At 43.5% G+C, this 25,776-nt stretch overlaps 1 protein-coding gene and 1 non-coding gene across 4 annotated transcripts in view; one reads left to right on the forward strand and one right to left on the reverse strand.

Moving 5' to 3' along the window:
* The window catches only part of SPECC1 (sperm antigen with calponin homology and coiled-coil domains 1), a 218,428-nt gene that overhangs the window by 5,414 nt on the left and 187,238 nt on the right, over positions 1 to 25,776 (reverse strand). For all 3 annotated transcript variants that reach the window (XM_032841337.1, XM_032841336.1, XM_032841338.1), the window contains 2 exons: positions 10,678 to 10,794; positions 4,131 to 4,190 (listed from right to left, as the gene is read on the reverse strand). In XM_032841337.1, the coding sequence (XP_032697228.1) occupies positions 4,131 to 4,190; positions 10,678 to 10,794 (177 nt within the window). The remainder of the gene's footprint in view (positions 1 to 4,130; positions 4,191 to 10,677; positions 10,795 to 25,776) is intronic.
* Positions 22,546 to 22,647, forward strand: LOC116857368. The gene has a single exon (XR_004380745.1). It is a non-coding gene; the product is annotated as a U6 spliceosomal RNA (small nuclear RNA).

Genomic DNA, 25,776 nt, shown 5'->3' on the forward strand with positions numbered 1-25,776 from the left:
TGAGTGATTTCCACCCCCCTCACTGATCTTACAATAGACCTTCACCAAAGACCTGGGGTTATGACTGCTCCCAATCCTGACTGTGTATATTTTGGAAGTATCATGTGTCATTAAGAACTGTTTTTCAATCCACGTCAAGGTACTGCAAAGCAAATTTCATAATGCGGGAAGCTTCTGTTTTATTGATGGCACGAACTGGTTAAAATGCTCACAAACAACCCTAAATGCTTCTGAGATTAATTATTATGCTTGTCAGTATCTCCTCACAGACATCTGTAAAAATGAAACTGCCTGTTCCAACAGTTAGTTCAACAAGATGATCTCATTCCTAGCCTGCACTAACTCCTGCCTTATGTCAGATACAAAGTAGGGAAAAGATGTCAACTTAAAAAAGAAGCAAATGTGAGCTGTAACACTACAAAGAAAACCATATTCTGTGTGTACTATCATCTAACAAATTCTCGTTTTCTTCTTGGATTCCTTACGTTAATTATCTGTTGCTTGGATGCCTGGGTGGCTCAGTCAGTTAAGCGTCTGCCTTTGGCTCAGGTCATGATCCCAAGGTCCTGGGATCAAGTCCTGCATCCGGCTCCCTGCTCAGCAGGGGAGCCTGCTTCTCCCTCTGCCTCTGCCTGCCGCTTTCTCCCTGTTTGGGCGTGCTTTCTCTCTGGCAAATAAAGAAATAAAATCTTTAAAAAAAAATCAGCTGTTGTTACTTGTTAGCTGTTCAGCATTTCAGAAGGGAAGATAAATTGGGTCCCTTTTGCTCCATCTTGGCCAGACATGTAAGTCTCCTCTAGCCTCTTATTTACATGATAGGGACATCTGGTTCTTAAAAAAGTTTCACAGATCTTAGCCTTACTGGGATTTTTTTTTGTCTACATGACTACATTTTTATTTATTTATTTATTTATTTATTTATTTTTAAAGACGTTATTTATTTATTTGACAGAGAGAGATCACAAGTAGGCAGAGAGGCAGGGAGAGAGAGAGGGGGGAAGCAGGCTCCCTACCGAGCAGAGAGCCCGATGCAGGGCTCAATCCCAGGACCCCGGGATCATGACGTGAACTGAAGGCAGAGGCCCAACCAACTGAGCCACCCAGGCGCCCCTGAATTCAATTTCTTTAATGGGTATGGTTCTTTTTCGTTTTGAGTGAGTTTTGGAGAAATATTTACATTTAGTATTTGAAAGAATATACTTGCATTTCCTTAGAAAACTGTCCATTCTGGTTTAAACATACTGGTGTAATGCTGTTCATAGTACTGATGTTTCTATGATGGCTGTACTTTTGCTTTTTCATTCCTCAGATGCCCTACGTCCACTGAGGATGACAGACCTGAGTCTCAATCTGACTTCGCTTGGATTTTCCCCATCACCGATGAGACTATACATCTTCTGAAATGTTTATGAACCACTCATGGTTTGTGTATTCTAGCCTTTGATAATTTTCTACTAAGTTGTCTTTTTATTACTGGTTAGTAGAAATTATTTATAGATTTTCTGTCTTCATTTTCTTTCTTTGCAGTTCTGTTATGACGTTTGAGGTTCATTAAGAATCTATGGTCTTTCATCATTCTGGAAAAATTTCAGGCACCATTTCTTCAAATATTCTCTCTCCCATTCTTTCTTCTCTCTTCTGGAATTCCCACTGGCCATGGGGCTTAGAAATTGTCTTGATTTTATCTTCCATGCTCTTAAGCTTTGCAACAGACTCTATCGGTTAATCTAATAGTCATGCCCAACCTCTCTATCCCTTGTAGGCGTCCCACTAAAGAGAAAGGAGAATATAAATTGCTTACTTTCTCAAATTCCCTTGCAGCTGGGGTGGCCATGTAACAGAGTACTGCCAATTACCTGAGGGACTCTGGGAAGGCTTCTGATTTCCTTATCAAAGGGGAAAGCTATGAGGAACTTGTTCTAATCATTCCCTCTCCTTCCTGCCCTGCAGATGGGAGTGATGTCTGGAGCTTGGCAGCCATGTTCAACCACAGAGGACATGGGGACAAAGAGCCAACAGATTAAAGATGGTGGGATGTTAACAAGACACACTCTGGGGTCCTTGATTACACTACTGAGCAGTGAACCAATCCTGAAACTACTTCTGGACTTTTCATTAAAAAATAAAATGAACAGCTTTATGGTTTAAGCAACTGTTAGTTGGATTTTCCATTTCTTGAATTTGTCTTTTTAAAAAAGATTTTATTTATTTTTTGAGAGAGAGAGAGAGAGAGAGAGAGAACACACATGTGCATGAGTGTGTGTGCAGGGATAAGGGCAGAAGGGATTTCATGACCCTGAGATCATGACCTGAGCAAAATCAAGAGCTGAACGCTTAACAGACTGAGCCAACCAGACAACCCCCACCCCTTACCTCCATTTCTTGAATTTGAATACATACTAATACAATTCCTCTATTATATTTTTCACTTAAAAAAAGATTTTATTTATTTATTTGACAGAGAGAGACACAGTGAGAGAGAGGGAACAGAAGCAGAGGGAGTGAGGGAGGGAGAAGCAGGTCTCCTGCTGATCAGAGAGCTCGATGTGGGGCTCGATCCTGGCACCCCGGGATCATGACCTGAGTCAAAGGTGGATGCTTGATGATTAAGTCAGCCAGGTGCCCCTATTTTCCACTTTTTAAATGTCTATTTCATGTTCTGGATAATCTCCTTAGCTCTATTTTCCAGCTCAGTAGTTCTCTCTTCTACTGTATCTGATCAGGTTTTCAATCCAACTGGGGCTTTTTTAATTTCTAATTTTTATTTCTAGACGTTTCATTTGATTCTTTTTACAAATCTTTTTTTTTTTCTTAACATTACCACAGTCCTTATGATTTTTTCCCTCTTTTACCTCCTTAGTATATTTAAACATAGTCTTTTATAGTCTCTTTCTTATTATTTTATTATCCCAGATTCTGGTAGATGATCTTCTTGTTTGGCCTAGCTGCTGACTACAACTAGATCATTTTCTCGAGTGTTTTGTAATTTTGGATTGTGAATGTATTTTCTCAGTGGCCATTGTACCACTAGCCCAGAAGCTTTGTGCCTCAGCTAGTATAAGTCAGGGGCTTCTTGGAACACAGAAATAAATTTGAACTCCAAACCTCATGTGGCCCAGTTTTGTTTTCTTGCAGATTTTCCTTTTTCTGGACACACACACACACATACATACACACAAAACTAAGGTGGAAACCACGCTTCCTTATCACTTCCCTTGACTGGCAGGTAGAGGTTTTTTTATTTCCCCCTTCACTAAGAAGAACATAATTTTGTGACCTTGGGTTTTGCGCAAGGGTCTCAGTACTAATGTTCTGTTTATGGGAACTCAGCGCCTTGTCTCTTGTTCCTGTGTGGACGTAAATAAAAGCTATACCCATTAGGTAGCCTTTTATTATGAGCCCTCTACCAGCATTCGCGGACCCACTTCTGAGGCTTGCCACAGTCTTAGTTTATGCTTTGTGGCTCTGGTTTCCACTTCTCTTTGAATTTCTGACATGTGGCCACTTCCCATTCTTTTTTCAGACCGCAGCTATGGGTTGATATTTTTATAATTACTTTTTTTTTTAAAAGATTTTATTTATTTATTTGACAGGCAGAGATCACAAGTAGGCAGAGAGAGAGGGGGAAGCAGGCTCCCTGCTAAGCAGAGAGCCTGATGCAGGGCTCAATCCCAGGACCCTGGGATCATGACCTGAGCCGAAGGTGCCCCTTATAATTACATTTTATCTAGATTTCTAGGTGGCTTGAACAACAGGGCTTTAATAATTCATCCCATTTTGCTTCTAGAAATGAAATTTATCCACAATGAAATCTTTGAAAAACCCCTAAATCATGTGTGGTTAGACTAACTGAATTTAAATTTTTTTAAAAGTAGGCTCCACATCTAGTGCAACCAAGGGCTTGAATTCACAGCCGTGAGACAGAGACCCGAGCTGAGATCAAGAGTCAGATGCTGAACGGACTGAGCCACCAGGTGCCCCATGAATATTTTTATATTAGGGATCACGAGAAACAAATCTTTAGCAAAGGGATTTTAATGTTCTGTAAGAAACTGTTTAGTAGATGGCATAAAGTTCTTTCTCCTATAGGTAGAACAAAGTTTCACAAGGATATAAAATAGGATACTTACCAGGCTGGGTTTGATGCCTACACTTTCGGCTGCTTCAAATGCCAACAGGAGATTCTTTTTCTAGATTAAGAGGACAAAGACTGGAATTATCAACTAAAAATACACAGCTTTTGAGAAAATAAAAATAAATATAAAAACATATAGCTTTTGCCAGGAAAGAACACTACATGACACTCCCACATAGATGATCTACTATTATAAAACACTTAGATTTTTTTTAAAAGATTTTATTTATTTATTTGACAGACAGAGATCACAAGGAGGCAGAGAGACAGGCAGAGAGAGAGGAGGAAGCAGGCTCCCCGCTGAGAAGAGAGCCCGATGCGGGGCTCGATCCCAGGACTCTGGGATCATGACCTGAGCTGAAGGCAGAGGCTTTAACCCACTGAGCCACCCAGGCGCCCCAAAACACTTAGATTTTTAAGTCAAATATGCAAGCAAGTATTTCAGTCTAAGGAAGAAAATGATTGGCAGGTTATAATTAAAATGACATTACCAATTGATTCCTGACTATCAAAGATAAATATTTGTGAGCTATTTTTTACTCTGTCACAACTTATGACATACACATTCTGTTGTGGATCAAGACTTGTTTCATCACGGTGCTGTATACCATTTCCCCCTAGAATTCTAAAGGCACCTTCCACAGTGAGCCCTGATTCGCAGCTCCTTCCTGAGACTCTTTCTGGCTGTTCTGATGTTTCCTCACCTGGATGAACTTAAGAATCACTTAATTATGCCTCCTCCCCTCCATAATTCATTTGAGATTAAAATTTAATTAGATTGGTATATTAAGTTTAATCAAGACAATCATGTTCCTCTAAGTAATCATGTTTTATGTCCCCCAGTAGAATTCTGTGATTTTACGCATTTGGATTTGATACCTAATTTTATCTCTTTGGCCATTTCCCCATGGCCTTCACCCTCTGTCCTTGGGTGCACATCTGCTTCCTGAAGGTGGAGGGCTCTGCCTTCATACAGACGCAAACTCTCTGCTCTAGGTACCACGTCACAGAGAAACAGAAAAGACAAGGCAGTGCGCGTTTTCTCACAGGCTGTGGTCTAGGCTTGGGAAAGCTGCTGATCTGTGGTCATCTCACCCAAGACACCAGCCCTCTTCCTCCAAATTAAGGGAAGTTTATGGGCATGAAGTGGAAACCTGTGCGTGTTTCCATAACACTGCACTCTGTTCTGCTGAGACGGGAGCTCCTAAGTTGGCTCCTGGCTGCCCCTTACTGAGCCCAAACTTGTGGCAGCTGTCTCCTCTTTTGTGTTTATTTAAAGTGTTAGTGTTGAGGGGAAAGGGGGTTTGTAAGCCAGTTTTGTGGCTACCACTATTCCAGAAGTCGTGGCGTTTGATAGGCCATGCCAACTTGTTTTCTTTCTTTCCTTTTTTCTTTTTTAAGATTGTATTTATTTATTTGACAGACAGAGATCACAAGTAGGCAGAGAGGCAGGCAGAGAGAAGGGGAAGCAGGCTCTCCACTGAGCAAAGAGCCCGATATGGGGCTCAATCCCAGGATCCCAGGATCATGACCTACTTAAACACTGAGCCACCCAGGCGCCCCTTGTTCTCTTTCTTTTAAATATATTTTTTTAAATATTTATTTGACAGAGATCACAAATAGGCAGAGAGGTAGGCAGAGGGTGGCGGGGTTGGGGGGGGAAGCAGGCTCCCTGCTGAGCAGAGAGCCCAATGCGGGGCTTGATCCCAGGACCCTGAGATCATGACCTGAACCGAAGGCAGAGGCTTAAGCCACTGAGTTACCCAGACGCCCGCCAGGGCACCTGCAGGGTTTAATTCTTGGAGCACGCAGCTCTCAATCTCAGGGTCGTGAGTTCGAGCCCCACACCGTACATGGAGCCTACTTAAGAAAATAAATAGAATGCTGCGCCAATTTTCAATTCCAGCCATAGTGTTTAAGTGTGCATTGACTCACACATTTACCTGCATAGACTATTATGAGCAAGCGCTGTTAACTAATTCTTCCATTGCAACAGTGTCAGGCCCCTGCAAGAAGGCCAGGGGCGGGGGGAGAAAGCTGCCACTTACATGCAGCAGGAGGGAGTGTGCCCAGGACGGAACCTGCAGGCCAGAGCCCTTCCCACCGCAGGAGAGCGGAAGCCCCCGGTAGAGCTCTCTGCCACTGGCCCCACTAGCAGGACACCTCACCTAAAAGTGACAGCGGAAAGCATCCCAAGTCCAGATTTCTCCTCTCATGTTAAAACTTTGTTTCAGGGGTGCCTGGGTGGGGCTCAGTCGTTAAGCGTCTGCCTTAGGCTTGGGTCATGGTCCCAAGGTCCTGGGATCGAGCCCCGCATCGGGTTCCCTGCTCAGCAGGAAGCCTGCTTCTCCCTCTCCCACTCCCCCTGCTTGTGTTTCTCTCTCGCTGTGTCTCTCTCTGTCAAATAAATATATCAAATCTTAAAAAAAAAACAACAAAACTTTTCAGACACCGACATGAAAACACTCCGTTCCAAGTCTTGAATCTGACTAGAAACGTGGAAATTTCATGGGCTGACAGATAAATCTGCTTTCGTTGGGAAAAAAATGCCCAAACCTCCCACTGACTGTAGCTCCCATCTCTTTCATGTCTTCGAAGACATACTTGTTAGTTTTATCAGAAACTCCCTACTTGACACTGACGTCCAACTGACTCCCTTTCATTACTTCCACCAGGGGAGACGGAACAGCTCCTGCTTTCTGAACTTCCTGGGCTGTGTCATTAATCTCACAGACCCACAGTCTTCCACAACTGGACAGGGGTGGTCCCTGATCATAGCATCCTCCATCAGGGGGAAGACGTACAATCCTATGTGTAGGGGCCACGGGGTCCTGTACCACCAAGACAACAGGAAGTGTGTCCATGGCGGCATCTGGCTGTTGTGTTTCTCCAAGTGGGCAGCAAGTGACTGGGCAGCCGGCCGTGCGGTTGGGGATCACGGACACCCACGGCGAGACAACGCACTTTCACAAGGAGGCAATGCTCATGATTCAAAGCGGGAAAAGCCAACACTTTGAGGTTCATTATTTTCCAGCGGATCCAGAGTGATCTGAGGACAAAGAGCCAGGTGTGTTTTGCACTAGAGCGGGCAAACACTGCACACCTTCAGGAAGATTCCCGTCGTAGAGTGTGTGCGGTAGTTTTAGTGAGGTCCTCTGAGTATCTGAATTGTTTTACCCCCTCTCTTGCTTCAGTTATCTTTATACCATCATACGGAAAAGGCAGAGGCTGCAGAGTGAAGAGAAGGGACACGGACGGAGGTCACTGCAGGAGGTGGGCTTTGCCTGTGAGGGGCTCTAAGCACAGGCTGCGTGGACACCCCCCACAGCCCCGGCTTGTCTCCTCCTCTCCGGCTGCTCCACTCCGGTTCCCTCAGCTGGGTCCCTCTCTCCCTTGATGACAAGCAAGAGTCAAGGTTCCTCAGCCTTCTCTCTATGCCTCTGTGACACTGTGATTTATAGCAAGAAATATACATTGGTCTTTGTCCACGGTTCCTGGCCCAGGGCTCCTAAAACCCTTACCATTTCTCATATAAGAGCCATAGAGGCAACTTTTGTTACAATCTTTGGTTTTCGTCCTCAGTTCCAGAAATGGCTTCAGAACAACAAAGCTGAAATAGATGTCTTCTGTTATTCATACAAACCTCTTTCAACCACACCTGAGTTTCTGTTCAAGAGGTGGTTTTTCGAAAAAGCCCAGATAGGGGTGCCTGGGTGGCTCAGTGGGTTAAAGCCTCTGCCTTTGTCATGATCCCAGGGTCCCGGGATCGAGCCCCACATCGGGCTCTCTGCTCAGCAGGGAGCCTGCTTCCCCCTTTCTCTCTGCCTGCCTCTCTGCCTACTACGGATCTCTCTCTCTCTGTGAAATAAATAAAAAATCTTTTTAAAAAAACCCAGATAAGCTAAGGATGGGGGCTGGCCTGCTAGGGGAACCAGCCATGGGATCAGAGGGCTGGAACTTTCATATCCCCTGACCCTAACCTCGGGGAGGGGAGATAGACCGGACATTGAGTTCCATCACCGAGAGCCAATGTTTAACCAATTGTGCCTGTGTAAGGAAGCCTCCATTAAGCTCAAAAGGATGGGGTTCAGAAAATGTTGCACCCCAAGATCCAAGGGGACAGAAGCTCCTGTGCTTAGGACTATTTTGGACCTCCCCCTAGGGGTTCCCTCATCCAGCCGGCCATTAGTGTCCTTCAACATCCTTTGTAATAAACCGGTGACCTAGCAAGGAGATTGTTATCCTGAGTTCTGTGAGCCACTCCAGCAAATCAATCGAACCTAAAGAAGGGATCACGGAATCTCCGGTTTACAGCCGGTCGGTCAGAGCAAGGTGACAACTACGTGGTCACCGGGGTCTGAAGTGGAGAGCGCCGTCTCATGGGACGGAGCCCTTAACCTGTGGGACGTGAAGGTGGACAGTGTCAGAACTGAGTCACACCGGAGGACACCCAGCTGGTGTTACAGAACCACCTGGTGTAGGGAAAAACCCCTATCCGTACAGAAGTGTCAGAAGTGAAATGCCAGAGGCAGACTGGATATAGACGAGGTTTTCCTTAGGGCCTCTCTCAGGACCGGGGACCGAGGTGATCTCCATTCTCATGGCTTTAAAGACCGCCTCTGCCTGCCCTGTTGGATAAAGTAGCTATACCTGACATGCGGCTACTTAAATCAAAAGTAATTAATGGGGCGCCTGGGTGGCTCAGTGGGTTAAAGGCTCAGGTCATGATCCTGGGGTCCTGGGATCGAGCCCCGCATCAGGCTCTCTGCTCAGCAGGGAGCCTGCTTCCTTTCTCTCTCTCTCTCTCTCTCTTTCTCTGCCAGCTTCTCTGCCTACTTGTGGTCTCTGTCTGTCAAATAAATAAATAAGATCTTTAAAAAAAAAATACCTTCATGGAAACATCTAGAATAATATTTGGCCAAACATCTGGCACCATGACCTAGCCACGCCAACACATAGAATTAACCATCCCAGAGCGTATAAAAATCTCAAGACCTAAAATTTTTGTGTGGTTCTTTGTTGGTAGTCCACGAAGCAGGCCACACAAGAGCATTAAACATTTGGAAAACAAAACAGAACAATGGTTCTGTTTTTAATCATGTTAAGTGGGAGATGTTCCTGAAGAATGCAGTTTGCAAGGTCAGGCAGGCCATTGGATGACAAATGCGGAGTTCAGACCAGAGCTGGAGGCAAATTCAGGAGTCATCAGGGCGTAGGTAATTGCTGCCTAAGGGAAGCAAAATGATGGAAAAGTGCTCCATTTGCGCTCCCCAATATGGTAGCTACTAGTTTGTTAGACTGTTAATGAATGTGGCTTTCAATGACTGGAAAGTTGAATGTGTAATCTTAATTACTTTTTTTTTTAAATTTTTATTTATTTATTTATTTATTTAATTGTTTTCCTTGTCAGACTGCTCCCTTCCTCTGGAAGGTTCCCCCTAGCTCTTTCTATTACTAGCTCCTTATTTGTTCTGAAGAGCATTGCCTCTCAGAGAGGCCTTCTCAGCCTTCCTGATCTAAATCAGGAAACCTGTTCACTCCCACAGCATGAAGTTTCTCTTATAGCTCTTCTGCAATTTATTTATTTATTTATAACATTACCTGTTATAGGTTTACTCACTTGTGGACCTGTGTCTCTACTTTAGAGAGCAAAGAACAGGTCTACATGGTTCACTGTTATCTTTGTTACTGTGTATGATGTTTGGCAAGAAATATTTGTGGAGAGAATGAGCAGGGCCCAGAGCAGCATTTCCCAAAGTACACTCTCTGGGATATGATTTTGTAGGATGTTCTAGGTCACGGTTTGGCAAATTATCAGCCGGTGGACTAAATCTGGCCCTCAGCCTGTTTTTGTAAATAAAGTTTTATTGGGACACAGCATGCCCATTCATTTTCTCTGGGGTTACCTGGGCGCTACCATGGTAGATGAGTAGCTGTGACAAAGACCTTGGACCCACGAAGTCCACCATTTGGCCCTTAACAGGAAAATTTGTTGACTCTTGTTATATGTAATTGTATTAAAAAATTCTATGGATCTGATAAATGTAGGGTTAAACAGAGTCACATAGGTTTCTTTCAGTGGGACTTCTTGAAGTCGTTACCGTGCTAATGAGTGTCAAGAATCTCTGAGAATGTGATGTAATATACAGTTTTCCAAGCTTATCTGAGCAGCTAGATCCTTTTGGTGGTGCTTCCGGTTCTTCGGAAAAGACTTCGAAAATGCTGGCCAAGGTCTTAAAACCACAAAGGTGAAATTTCATCAGGGCTTTCTTTCAAAAAAATGAGTGATAGGAACTTCTCAGCAGTCACAGTAAGCTGGTCTCCATCCCATTTTTCCAGGCCATGAGGGACACTGGGAGGTATTTACTGAGGGTAGGATCCTACGGCCTCATCATTCACTCAAGATTTCTCTCTGCCTGGTATCAATATCCTAGTTTCCACGTGGAGTCTATGAATACCACCCCATCAGGAAGTATGGTATTATAGGAATTCCTCTCACATGTTCTAGAGGATAACCAGGGGTGACTGGGCAGGTGACTTACTTTCTCCTGACTGTTCAGCTCCTGATACGGGATGTGGGCAGGCAGGTAGGTATGGAGGAGAGCACAGAAGGCCAAACCATCGCTCCAGCTGCTGCTGAAATTGGTGATATCGATGTTCTGTCAGGGGGAGGAAAAGCAGCATTAATCTCCAAACTGTGCAAAGGCAGAGAGGACAAAGGAGACTATGAGTAAGGGGGTATCCACCTCTGGGTTTGCAGGAAGGCTGGATAAGAAACCACGCAAGACTTCAGGAAGTCCATTTAATTCTGCTGCCAGCAATGGCCCGGTGTTGCCCAAATCCACTCACAGAATTGTGTGAAGAAAAGCCTTCAGGGCTCCAAACCCTGGGAATTTCTGCCTACCCAGTGGTACATTAAAAGCTCGGAGATATCTTATTCTCAAATCTACCCACTCAATCAGCTTTCCATGTCCCAGCACTGCCCAGATTTATCTGGTCAAGGAAGAATCCTCACCATGGTCGTCACGATGTATGACCCCAATGAACAACAGGTAGACCAAGACAAAACAAGATCTTAAACACCTAGATGGCTGGTCTCATGGCTTATTCCTGCTAATACCCTCTTCTCCCACAACTTGAAGGGCTTCTCAGGGAGAAAGAAACCCCCCCATACTCAACAGTGTCCTTGCTAGCACGTCAAATACCCAAGGTTTATGAGGCCTTCCAAGGGAATATGGGGTCCTCCTCTGGATTTGGTGGGAACCCCAGCAGATGCTTGGTACAGAGTGATGACGAAAACAGAATCTTTAGAGGCAGGCAGCCCACAGAGACAACAAAGTGGGCAGAGGTGAGTGGACGGTGAAGACGTGGCTCTTTCTGATCGTGTGGATGCGACTTCCCCCTCCCTCTGCCCAAACCACATACCCATCAGCAGCAGCTCAACCTGACTATCTGGAAAGTGATGTAGGATGTCTCCCCCAGACGCGATGGCACTTGACTAGGGGAGGAGGGGTGAAGAGGAACATGACATGAAGGTAAATTGGAATAGGGGGGAGGGAGACTCCTTATGTGTGTGTAAAAAGCTTTGAAGAACACAGGGATGTGGAAATGTGTAATAAAATATGGTATAGTTCTCCCATGCACGTTCCTGAGTGGTTTGGAAGCAAATGGCCCGCCAACTCATTTGAGCATTTTATCTAGATTTTCCCTGTGTTAGTCTGAGCTAGCTTGGCCGCTAGCGATGAGGTAGGTTCAAATGGCTCATTTTATAGGAAAGACACGGAGGCCGGAAGCGGTGGCATCCACGCATCACACACACTGGGTTTACCTGGATGACAGACACTCTGGCAGGCCAAGTCCCCACCCTGTGGCCCTTTCTATCAAACCTCTCCTGGCTTCTAGCCAGAGCCCAGGATGACCCAGGGGGACCCCAGAACATTCTCCCACAAAGTGCCACCGTTTCAGGGAAGTCAGATTCTCCAGCCTGTTTGCACTTACATTTACCCGGGGGAAGCTATCTGGCCGAGGGCAACGCACAACCATAATAATGCCTCTTCATTCCGGTTTTCATGACTCAAGCACAACCAGATTTTAAGAGCTGCTAAGCAGCCATGTTACATAAAAGTCTGAGAATGCCCCGTCTCCGTTTTCGGGCTGAATGTGCATCAGCCTGGCCTCCTGGTAAGCTGATCATTTGCATTCTTGGCTTCAGACAGTCTCTCTGGAGACTCTGGAGCTACCCGATGGGGTCTGGATGCTGCTTTCGAAATGGGAAACACTGTAATTTTATATTTTCTGAAGAGGTCTGCATGTTAAAAAAGAAGAGGAAAGACATGGGGTGTGGGAGGGGTGGCACATCCTGTCCAGTTCACTCGAAGTCTCAGGCACTAGAACCAGATGCTCATCGGGCCCTGGGGAGTGGGGGCAAGGAGCCGGGGTGGGCCAGCCTTTGGAAAACCAGGCCTCCCAGTGCCCGTCGACACAGAGTCCCCTTCTTTACTTTGGCACGCAGAGGTCATCTGAGACCCCGTCTCCAAGCCCATCTCTCACGGTGCCTGTGACCTGGTGGAAGGGAAGTTCTTTCCAGGGGCCGCTTGCTCATGGTTATTGCTCATGCTCGGTCCTGGGCATCAGTGAAAATGGGACAGGCATGTGCCATATCCAGAAGCGTTCGCTCCAAGAGGCAACGTCGACATACATCCCATTTCATCGTCAAAAGAAACTGAGGCCATAAGAAGTGGTGTTTTTGTCAGAAAGGCCACATTTTAAGTAGAAAGCCAAACATCCAATGAGTGACCAAGATGCAAGTCCCTGAGATATGAGGGCTCACAACGTGCCTGGTGCTGGGCATCTCCTCGTTTCATGCTCAGAACGACAATACCTGGTAAATAGCGCTGTACCCACTTCACAGATGAGGAAGCCGAAGCAGAAAGAAATATCGCTGGGGCCAGAGTCAGGGGCAAATCGCAGGTCTGCCCGAGAGCAAAGCACGTCATGTTTGCTGTCCTTCCTTCCTCCTTTTTTCTTTCTCCCTCCTCTTCTGCCTACCGTCTGTCACAAATTTACTTCACATCTAAAGCTTTTAAGGTTTGAGAAATCTTTCATTTCCTAAAACGTGAGAACATTTTACACGTTTATCTCTTGTATCATATTTTTCTTTATGATACAGAATGTCATTTTCCTTCATCTGTATGATCTTCAGAAGCATTCTGAGAGGCCGGAGAAACCCAACATGGGTGACGAGGCCACCCGTCTCACAAAACCAAGAAAGTGCCCAGTATTTCACTGTTACTTAGGAGAAGTTCTGATTTTAAAGATTTTATTTATTTATTTGAGAGACTGAGAGTAAGAGAGCACAGAGGGAGGAGAGGGAAAAGCAGACTCCCCATTGAGCAGGGTGCATGATGCGGGGCTCAATCCCAGGACCTAGAGATTATGACCTGAGCCGAAGGCAGATGCTTAACCGACTGAGCCACCCAGGTGCCCCACAGGAGCAGTTTTTGACCTTTAAGTATAAATGAGCAACAGGTAGAAACTGTAAAGTCTAGTTGAAAAAAATTAGTCTAAATGACTCACAACATCAGGAGAGCTCAGAGAACCCGGATGCTTCTGGACAGAGGGCAGCTTGCGGGCCTTTCCGGAAACATGAAGCCTGCTATACAGCAGACCCCGGTACTTCAGCAGCAAGACCACACCCAACACTAAACAAGAAAGTGCCCTATTTAAAAAAAAAATGGAATTATGGAAATTCCAAATCTAGGCGGCTTATCAAGTCCAACATCCGGGTGAGGAAATGCTTCTCTTTCCTGTAACCCACAGGTGCCATGTTTAAGACTGAGTTGTTCTGACATTGGAAGAGATGGAAGACAACCAGCGGTGATCAGTGATCTGCAGCATTGTATTCATCCCAAGGCTATCAAGTAAAGACTCTACCCTTCTTAGGATAAAGTGGAACAGCTCAATTCTAGTTCCCTGAATGTCATTTGAAATCCTAATTCCATTGGCGCGACAAGAGTATCAACAATTCCCAACTCAACGCAGCTGTTCGAACAACTGAAAACGTGCACACGTTTCTGATACCTCACGTAAGAGGATGTAAGCACTGTACAAACCTCAGGGGTGGCTTTGTTACTATCGTTATTATAAAGGTGGATTGTTACCGCTCACTGAGGCATATTTTTGGGAGCTGTATGATGTATCTTAGTGCATGAGGAGTTAGCAGATGTTGCGGGGGGAGCTACGCTTTGAGGCAGGGTATGCAGAAAATGGAGCCTAATCACACAAACACCCCCAAGATATTTAGTTAATATATTCATTTTCCCAATTACCATTCAGCTGAATTCTGAGGGGTTCATCAAAAGAATAACTAAGAGCAAAACCAGAAAATGATCTACAAGGCATTCTACAAGCTATATCGTCAGTTATTTTCTTTGTTATCTATTCCTGAATAAAATTGAGTGGGATAATTGTTACCCTTAACTGGGAGTTAGGAATGGGCTGGGAGCAGGCAGGGGATTCTGGGGGTGCAGACAATACTGTGTTTCTAGACCAGGATGCTAACTGCATGGGTACTTGCATGTTGCGAAATTTCACAGAACGGTGCTTGCATGTTCTATCTCAGTAAGAAAGAGAGGGAGGGAGGGAAGATGAGAGGAAGGGAACAAGGAAAGCAGGAAAGAAAGATGAACTGATCGTCTTAAGGGAATGAACTGTGGCTGTTAAAAAGACAGAGAACTTTCTGGATTTTATGTCCTGTAAGAGTTACCAAGGGGGAAAAAGCAGAGGAACAACCAAAAGAAACTTCTTGCTGATTATTTCCCCAAGGGAAATGGTAATTACTTGTTGCAAATTGTCTTTAACTTTCTCTGGGATATAAACACCTTAGCAATATTTCTGAGTGGAGACAAACCATAAGTGACTCTTAATCTCACAAAACAAACTGAGGGTTGTTGGGCAGAGGGGGGTTGGGAGGGGGGGTGTTATGGACATTGGGTAGGGTATGTGCTATGGTGAGTGCTGTGAAGTTTGTAAACGTGGAGATTCACAGACCTGTACCCCTGGGGGAAAAAAAAAAATATATATATATATGTTTATAAAAAATAAAATTATAAAAAAAAATATTTCTGAGTGCAAAAGAATTCCAGGAAAGGAAGTCTCAGATATATACATATATGGTATATGGTATCAGATACACATAAATACATATACGGTTACATTCCAAGCACCTCCAACACACGTTAAGTTTCTACGAATGCTCAGAAGCAGATTTTGTAAGATACAGAATCTTGCCTTCAGGGCAGCAAAAGACATTTGAGAAAAGCAAATACACGGAAGGGTATTTACATGAGAAGCTAAACTAATTTCAGTGACTATCCAAACATATTCCCTTGAGTGGCTGAGAGTGCTGACAAATGAAGTTCTACAGGGGTGAATGCGGAGGTCGCACTCATAAATAACACAGGGGGGCAAAAGCAAAGCAAAACCCCAGCGAGCTACAGCACTCACTTCCAAAAGGTTCATTTCACTTGCCTTTTGTTGCCTGGAGACACCAGGGCCTGGAGGGAAAAGCTGCAGAACGCAGGCTGGAATGGGTCCCACGCTCAACCTCGTGGAGGCCACAGCTGGATTCTACAGCTGTCTGACCTCATTCCCACCACTTCATCTTTTCTGAGGATCTCTAGCTTCCTCCGATAGATTTCTGTGAATGGGTTGACTCTGTGTGCACTAAACTTAAAAGTCTAAAAAAAGTTAAAAAAGAAAAAAAAAAACCCAAAGCTTCTGGGAAGAAGGAGACCGATGAGAAAATGTAGTCTGGTTGAGTCGAGAAACACAGTAGGGTGGAAGCATCCTCAGTGCACCTTGTCCGCGGATAGGACAAAGCTCCTGTCTTGGACAGGCCTAGAGCATCTCCCTCTTCAAAGTATCCCAAAACCAACCGAACAGCTCTTCCCCAGCTAAAGATGGAAGGAAAGCCACATGGAGAAGGATAGGAGGGGCAGAGACATGTGTGGGAACCAAACCCTCAGTGCAGTGACCTACAAGTGGGGAGGATGTCAAGTGGGGAGTGAGGGGATCAAGGACCACATCAGATAGCCCCCCACCACCCTGGTAAGAAGAACGTCCATGATGTCTGGCTTTAAAAATCAGTGAGACTTAAACCTGGGAGAGGCCAAGAGCTATAGGAAATAGACTCAATGAAGAAATCAAAGAGAAAATTCAAAAATACCTGGAAACAAGTGAAAATGAAAACAAAATAGTTCAAAATTTTGGGGATGTGGCAAAAAGGGTTGTAAAAGGAAATGTATAGCAATACGGGTCTACTTCGGGAAACAAGAAAAATTTCAAATAAACAATCTAACCTTATGTCAAATTAGAAACTAGAAAAGGGAGAAAAAACAAAGCCCAAAGTTAATAGAAGGAAAGAAATAATAAAGATTTGAGTGGAAATAAATAAAACAGAGACATAGAAAAATAGAAAAGCTCAATGAACTAAGAGCCAGTTCTTTGAGAAGATAAACAAAATTGATAAAGTTTCCGCCAGGTGCATCAAGAAAAAAGAGGAATAAAATCAGAAATGAATGAGAAATTACAACCAATGCCAAAAAAAAAAAAAAAGAATTATAAAAAACTACCATGAAAATTTATATGCCAACAAGTTGGACAACCAGAGGAAATGGATAAATTCCTAGAAACATACTATCTTCCAAAATTGAGTCAGAAAGAAATAGAAAATCTGAACAGACTGATTATAAGTAATGAAACTGAATTGGTAATAAAAAAAAAAAGAAACTACCAATAAACAGAAGTCCAGGACAGGATGGCTTCACAGGTAGTTCTACAAAACGTTTATTTTTATTTATTTTTTAAAAAGTGTTACTTATTTATTTTAGAATGAGAGTGTGCCCATGGATTAGGGGAGGGGCAGGGGGAGAGGGAGAGAGAGACTCTTAACCAGACTTTGCTGAGCACAGAGCCAATGTGGGGCTCGATCTCACCACCTAAGCTGAAACCAAGTCAGACGCTTAACCCGCTGCACTACCCAGTCGCCCCTCTATGAAACACTTAAATAGGAATTAATACCTGTCCTCTGAAACTACTCCAAAAACTTGAAGAGGAAGGAATGCTTCCAAATTCATTTCATGAGGCCAGTATTACCCTGATACCAAAACCAAAGACACAACAAAAAAGAAAATTATAAGCCAATATCCCTGATAAACATAGATGCAAAAATTCTCAACAAAATATGAGCAAACCCAGAAAAAGACAAATGCCATATGATTTCACGTATGTGCGGCATCTAAAAAGCAAAACAAGGGCGTCTGGGTGACTGAGTGGGTTAAGCGTCAGACTCTTGGTTTCAGTGCAGGTTGGCTCAGGGTCATGAGATCAAGCCCTGTGTCAGGCTCCACGCTCAGTGTGGAGTCTGCTTGAGATTCTCTCCCTCTCTCCCTGCCCCCACCCCACAATTTCTCTCTCTTTCTAAAATAAATAGATACATACATAAACAAAATCTTAAAAAAAAATAAAATGAAAGGCAGAACGAACAACAACAAAATAGAAAGAGACTCCTAAATACAGAGAATGAACTGGTAGTGGCCAGAGGACAGAGTGTGGGGAGGATAGGCAAAATAGATGAAAGGGATTAGGAGGTACAAATTTTCAATTATAAAATAGGTCAGTGCCACAAATGAAAAGTACAGCACAGGGAACCCAGTCAATAATATTCTAATAACATTGTATGGTGACACACGGTAACTACAACGATCGTGGTGAGTTGTTCAAACATTCTGTGTTATACCTGAAACCAACTCTATGTCAAATGCACTTCAAAAATAAGTTAAAAACATGTGACTAAACCCTATGTAGAAATACCTTAAAAGGATCATTTGCCACAGTCAAGTAGGACTTACCAGTAGAAGGTTCAGTATCTGCAAATCAACCAACATGAAACAAAACAAAGGGTAAAGATCATATGATTGTCTCAGTAAATGCAGAAAAGTATCTGACAAAACTCAACGTTAGGATAAAACCTCTCAACAAAGCAGGCTTCGAGGGAACCACCTCAACCTAATGAAGGCCGTATATGACAAAACCACAGCTAGCATCATACTAAATGGTGAGAAGCTGTATGCTTTCCCTCTAAGATCAGGCACAGGATAAGGGTGTCCATTTTTATTCAACAGAGTATTGGAAGTCCTAGCCACAGCCACCAGACAACAGAAAGAAAGAAAAGGCATCCAGATGGGTAAGGAAGAAGTCAAACTACCTGCAGATGACATGATACTATATGTAGAAAGCCCGAAAGACTTCACCAAAAAACCCATCAGAACTGATAAATGAATTCTGTAAAGTCACAGCATACAAAATTAATATTCAGAAATCTGTTGTGTTTCTGTACACTAATAATGAACTAGCAGGAAGAGAAATTAAGAAAACAATCCAACTTATACTCACATCGAAAAGAATAAAATAACTAGGAATAAATTTAATCAAGGAAGTGAAAAAACCTGTATCCTAAAAACTATGATGACTCAAATAAATGGAAATGAAAACCATGCTCACAAAGTGGAAAAACTGATATTGTTAAAATGTTCATACTCCCCCACACGATCTACAGATTCAAGGCAGTCCCTATCCAAATACCAACAATATTTTTCACAGAAATAGAACCAATAACCATAAAATTTGTAGGGCACCACAAGAGACCCTGAACAGCCCAAGCCATCTTGAGAAGGAAGAACAAGGTTGGAGGCATCACAATCCCAGGTTTCAAGATACTCAACAGACCTGTAGGAATCAAAACAGTATGATACTGGCACAAAAACAGACATAGAGATCACTGGAACAGAATAAAGAGCCCAGAAATAACCCCGTGCTTATATGGTCAATTAGGAGATGAGAAGGGTCACAAAGGAGATGAGAATATACAAGGAGGAAAGGAGAGTCTCTTCCTGTAAATGGTGCTGGGAAAACTGGACAGCCACACACAGAACGATGAAACTGCGCCACTTGCTTGCACCATACACAACAATAAACTCAAAATGGCTTAAAGACCTAAACATGAGACTCGAAACCCTAAAACTTCTAACAGAAAATGGGCAGTAAATTCTTCAACATCGGTCTTGGCAATATTTTCTTTGGATCTGTCTCTTTTGGCAAGGGCCACAAAAGCAAAAATAAACCACTGGGACTACATCAAGCTCAAGTTTTCGCACAGCGAAGGAAATCATCAGCAAAAGGAACAGAAACTTGCTGTATTTGCTAATGACATATATGACAAAGGCTGAATATCCAAAGTATATAAAGAGCTCCTGTACCTCAATAACAAAACAAAAAACAAGCAATCCGATTTAGAAAATGGGCAGAGAGGGCACCTGGGGGCTCAGTCGCTTGAGCGTCTGCCTTTGGCTCAGGTCATGATCTCAGGGTCTTGGGATCGAGCCCTGCATTGTTGGCTCCCTGCTCAGTGGGGAGCCTGCTTCTCCCTCTAGCTCTTCCCTTCTTGGTTTGTGCTTTCTCTCTTGCCCGCTCTCTCTCAAATAAATACATAAAAAAATTTAAAATGAAAAAAAAAAATGGGCAGAGGAAATGAATAGGCATTTTTCTCAAAAAGACATGAAAACATACAGATGGCCGGCAGACGCGTGAAAAGATACTCCACATCACTCATCATCAGGGAAAATGCGTATCAAAACCACAACGAGACTGTCACCTCACACCGGTCAGACGCCTAGTATCAAAGAGACAAGGAATCACAAGCGTTGGCAAGGATGTGGAGAAAAGGGAACACTCATGCACTGTTGGTGGGAATGTAAACTGGTACAGCCACTATTAAAAGCAGCTGGGAGGTCCCTCAAAAATTAAGAATAGCAATACCATATGATCCAGTAATTCTACTTCTGGGTATTTGCCAAAGAATATAAAAACAGCAATCTGAAAATATGTATGCCCTCCCACGCTTATTGAAGCATTACTTACAATAACCAAGATACGGAAGCGACCTGGGTAACGAAGACGCGATACATGCGTGCATGGATATTACTCGGTTGTAAAAAAGAATGAAATCTTGCTGTTTGTGACATGTAAGAGCCCAGAGGGTGTTATGCTAAGTGAGATAAGCCAGAAAGAAAAAAGACAAGTGCCATATAGTTTCACTTACATGTGGAATATAAAAAAACAAAGTGTATGAACAAACAAACACGAAACCAAAAACGAACTAAGAAATATAAAGAATAAACTGGTGGTGGCCACTAGGGGAAGGGTGAAGAGATGGACAAACAGGTTAAGAGGATTAAAAGCTATAGACTCTTGGGGTGCCCGGGTGCCTCAGTCAGTTAAGTGTCTGCCTTCAGGTCAGGTGACGATCCCGGAGTCCTGGGATCGAGCCCCGCGTCGGGCTCTCTAGTCAGCGGGGAGCCTGCTTCTCTCTCTCCCTCTTGCTCCTCACCCCTACTGACGCTCTCTTGCTTTGTCTCAAAAAAATAAATAAAATCCTTTTTAAAAAAGGAGGTACAAACTTCCATTTATCAAATAAATATTTCATGGGGATGAAAAGTACAGCATAGGGAATACAGTCAACAATATTATAGTGGGTTTGGGCAGTGATAGATGGTGACAGACTTCAATGGGGAGCATTTAGTAATACATACAAACAATCTAAATGTTGACTCACTCTGTCATACGTCTGAAACTAATATTGTATGCTGACTGTAATTCAGTTAAATAGTAAAAAAGAAAGTGCAGTTTTTTCACTGTGGCAGGAACTTGATGTCTTGGACACACCGTGACCTAAATATCCTCGTTCCTGGGACTCCTCTGAGACTCTTTCGAGACATTTTTACTGTCACAGCTGTAGAAAGAGACCCAGTGTGTCCGGGGGGCGGGGCGGGAAGGGGGAGTAATAATGTGTAGATCAGAGAGAACAGAAGAAGTTCATTTCTCACCAAGTTTCAGCACGTGCAGGAAGTACCCTGCGAAGACCAAGCTTATTTTGAAGATTTGGTGGAAAACATTATAGAGCATATGCACACGTAAGTGGGTCCCTGTGAAATTGCAACGAATGCAGCCTACACTTCCTTCCCTGTGCATGGGTTTGGGGACCGTTCCTTGCCTTGGGTAGATGTCTACACCCATCTGGTTCTAGTATCTTTGTTCCCATCTCAGGCTATCTGGTAAACCTCCAGCAGTCTGGCCACCAATGGTCACATGGACAGCATAGCCCACAGCCGTAGACACAGGGTGACTCACACACAGACCACCTGGAACCCTTCTCTGCACAGCTTTTTCCTTTCTGATGCCCCCTTTCTGCCCTAGAAGGCGACTGTCTCAGCAGCCATGGATGGCTGCCTCCCTCAGCTCTGTGGGACTGCCATGCTCAGCTTCCACTCCAGCTCTCTACACTGTGACACAGAAACTGTTCCCAAGCAGAGGGCTGCTGACCATGGGCGTCTCCTCATGAGTTTCCCTTCTCTCAGACATTAGTTGTCTAGAGATAAGCTCCAGATGGCTAAATTTAAAAGCCAAAGTTAGACATTAGAATCTAGATAAATAGCTTTATATTCTTGAGGGAAAGAAAGCCACGTAAGGCATAAAATGCAAAGAGGATAAAAGGATGGAGAAAACAGAATTACATAAAATTAAATTTCTGTATAACAAAATTAAAAACAATACATAGACATATACAGTAAACTACTAAATCCAGAATATATTCTTATAATAAATAAGAGATAACAAGCCACGGGAAAACTGACAGAGGAATGAATCAGTAATGCACTGAAGAGGAAACAGAAACATTTGGAAAGGTGTTAAGTTTCTCCAGAAAATAAAAATAGTAACCTATTTTCACTCATCAAGTTGGCAAAAGTTAAGGTTTTTCATTCATGGAGTTAATAAAGATGTGGGGAATGGGTATTCCTGTTTTTGTTTTTTGTTTTTAAAGAGGGAGAGAGAACGAGAGAGAATGAGAAGGGGAACGGGCAGAGGGAGAGGGAGAGAGAATCTTAAGTAGGTTCCACACCCAGCATGGAGCCTGATGCCAGGCTCAATCTCACGACCCTGAGATCATGACCTGACCTGAAATCAAGAGTTGGATGCTTGACTGACTAGTCATCCAGGCACCCCCAAATGGGTATTCTTATACTGACTGATGGGAATATAAATTGGTACAGGCTTTTAGGAGGCAACTGCAAACATACTAAAAAAAAAAAAAAATGACTTGACCAAGTAATTCCACATGTAGGTATCTATTCTAGAGAAAATCTATTCTGTTTTCTCTGCCAAAAGACACACCCACAAAAATGTTTGCTACAGCATTGTTCAGAACGGAGAACTAGAAATATCCTAGTTGTTTACTGATGAAGCTAAGCAAACTTGTTTTTGCTTTTCATAAACATTTTCCAAAACCGTCTATAGTACTCACTTTGGCAACACATATATTAGAATTGAAACAACGGAGATTAGCACGGTCTCTGAGCAAGGATGGCATACAAGATTGTGAAGTATTCCATATTGAAAAAACAGACAAACAAAATAATCTAAACTCAGTTTTTTAATCTTTGTCATTCCTGGGAATGACATTTTGTGATTCCTGGGAAAACTCTGATGTTCTGGGTTTTCATGGCTCTGCTATATGCCATTTTTTCTAGATACTTGATATTTCTCAGTAATTATTAGTGATCTCTCAGTAATTATTACTGACATTATTATAAACTCAATCTAGAGGACTGGTCCTATACCTGTCTCCATTATCACTGACTTTGAGGTAGTCTGGGAGGGACAGAGGATAAGAAATGGATAGAGTCAAAACCCAAAAAAGATTTCAACAGGCCAGAAACAGGAAGCCAAATTAAGTGCCATGACATTTTAACTTTTCTTCAGCTTCTTTTTTTGTGTTTTCCAATTTTCTACAATGACCATGTATTACTTTTATAATTAGGAAAAATAATATGTTATTAAAATTATTAATGACATCACTTACAGACAAATTAGGCCCATGTCAATTCCAAGGCAATGAATGAATAAGAGCCCTACTAACTGTATGTTTTTAGGATAAAGAGGTCCTGAAAAAAGATAGTTTTTTTGTTTGTTTGTTTGTTTTTGTTTTCCCCCAAAAATGTTAAAGAAGAAGACTAAAGACTTGGCTGTAGAGGAGGGAGGGAAGATGCAATTAAGAAGCTGCTAGAAAGGCAGACTAGAGACCTTAAGTTTTTTCTTTTCCTTATGCGACGGATTTAAGGCAGCTACAGATTCTCTGCAATCTTCCCACTAAGAGGCAAAGTCTAATTCTCCTCTTCTGGAATCTGGGCTGGCCTTTTTGCTTGAATGGGGACGAAGCGACATTTGTGACTTGCAGGGTGGGTCGTAAGAAGCCTCCAACTTTTACTGAGTGCTCTTGGAACACTGTCTCTGAGAGTTCTGAGGCTCCTGAGGTATGTGGAAACTCAGACCAGCCAAGTACAGAGGCCTCCTGGAGAAAGACAGACCAACCCCGAACTGTTCCAGCCTCTAGCCATTGGAGGCCCCAGACATGGAGGAAAACAGAGTTGACCTGTGGGTCAACTGTAGGCCTAAACTGTAGACATGTGAACAAAATGAACACTGTTGCACTGTAACCCACTAAGTTTTGGGGGTAGTTATATAGCCATACAGAACTCAGAACATCTGACTTTATGTACTTTTTTCACAACTGTTGCAAACGGGAGAATGGACACCAACTTTTTGTTCCTCAAGCAAATCACTTTGGGGTTCCTTGGAACTCCTCGCCTCTTCTGACCCTATTCACCTTCCTGCTTTAATCTCTTGTTTCTTGACTTAATTTTAGATGGCCAATCATCTCCCAAATCAAGTCTGAAAGCTTCTGTTCTCCTCTTACAGATTTAAAAAATGTGGCCCTACTCAATCTGGTCAACTAAATGTCTTCAATCCTCTTAAACAAGGGCCATGGGAACCGCATCCAGGTCTGTTTCCACCATTTGCCGTATCTGTTCTGGAATACCTATGATGGGTGAAGACGGGTTACAAATTAGGGCCCGATGTACTACGGCTTCACCATATTCTTCCAGTCAGGTTGGGCCAATGCGCCTTCATTATGACTTTCTGGAAACTTCCTTGGCCGTTTTTACTTATTCTTCTGGGTGTATTTTTTTTTAAAGATTTTATTTATTTATTTGACAGACAGAGATCACAAGTAGGCAGAGAGGCAGACAGAGAGAGAGGAGGAAGCAGGCTCCCTGCTGAGCAGAGAGCCCGATGTGGGACTCGATCCCAGGACCCTGAGATCATGACCCGAGCCAAAGGCAGAGGCTTAACCCACTGAGCCACCCAGGCGCCCCACTTCTGGGTGTATTTTTAATTATTTTACATTCAAGACTAAAGAAATCCTGTGGGATTTTAGTTGGAATCCAATTACATTTAGAGGAATAATTTACCTTTTAAGATTTTATTTATTTATTTATTTGACAGAGAGAGCGATCACAAGTAGGCAGAGAGGCAGGCAAAGAGGGATGGGAAAACAGGCTCCCTGCTGAGCAGAGAGTCCGATGCGGGGCTCAATCCCAGGACCCTGAGATCATGACCCGAGCTGAAGGCAGTGGCTTAACCCACTGAGCCACCCAGGTGCCCCTAGAGGAATAATTTACTTTTTATTTTTATTTTTTATTTTTTTTAAGATTTTATTTATTTGACAGACAGATCACAAGTAGGCAGAGAGGCAGACAGAGAGGAGGAAGCAGGCTCCCCGCTGAGCAGAGCCCGATGTGGGGCTCGATCCCAGGACCCTGGGATCATGACCTGAGCAGAAGGCAGGGCTTTAATCCACTGAGCCACCCTAGGCGCCCCAATAATTTACTTTTTAAATGATTTCTTCCTATTCTTTATCCTCCCTATTGAAGGAGTTGAGGGTTTGAGATCTGGACCAGAGGAGATCAAAGGAGCAAGTCTGGGAAGGGCTATGGTTTGCTTTGTGTGGCGAGGGCCAAATGAGTAAGTTACAAGGGAAAACCCCCACAGGAAACTTCTCAGCTGAGGAGAGTTTTCTAATGACAAAAGGGCTGCTGTGTCTTCAGAGCTGTGTAGGCAGATCTAGTACAACCTCTCTCCGAAGACAGAATCGAAAGGATGTTGACATCAGGAGGGTGGCCGGAACTACATCTTTCTTGCTTCCTCCTTTTTCCTCTTAAGCAAACACTGGAGAGTCCCCACCTGGGATATTTCCTTCTTGAAGTTCTCTGGCCTTTGGCATGGTGACACTTGGTCTAGTTTCACTGCAAGTGCCGGCTGGCTGACACTTCCTGAGCCATGTAAACGGGTCCACACCCGGCCTGCCCAGCAGCCAACACGGGCAGAGGAAGACCAAATGCAGGAGCTCAGCATGGGAACTTGAGTTCTTCCACAACTTCTGTGAGCAGATCTCTCTACCCCTCAACTTGGTTCCCACATGATTCTCTGCCATGTTCTATCCCCAGGTCCAGACTGTATTCCAGCTCTCTGGAGAAGCACTTTTCTGGAATCTTCCTTCCCTCTTTTCCTCTCTTGCCTTTCTGTTGAATACCTCACTGTCATTCATTTCACTCGTCTTTTTGGCTTACTTTTTCTTAAAAAGATGATGGTTATTTGCAGCTCTGCTAGTTCCCTTCATCCCAGAA

The sequence above is a fragment of the Lontra canadensis genome, unplaced genomic scaffold, assembly GCF_010015895.1.
Source record: "Lontra canadensis isolate GAN:19392208 unplaced genomic scaffold, GSC_riverotter_1.0 scaffold122, whole genome shotgun sequence".
NCBI classification, from domain to species: Eukaryota; Metazoa; Chordata; class Mammalia; order Carnivora; family Mustelidae; genus Lontra; species Lontra canadensis.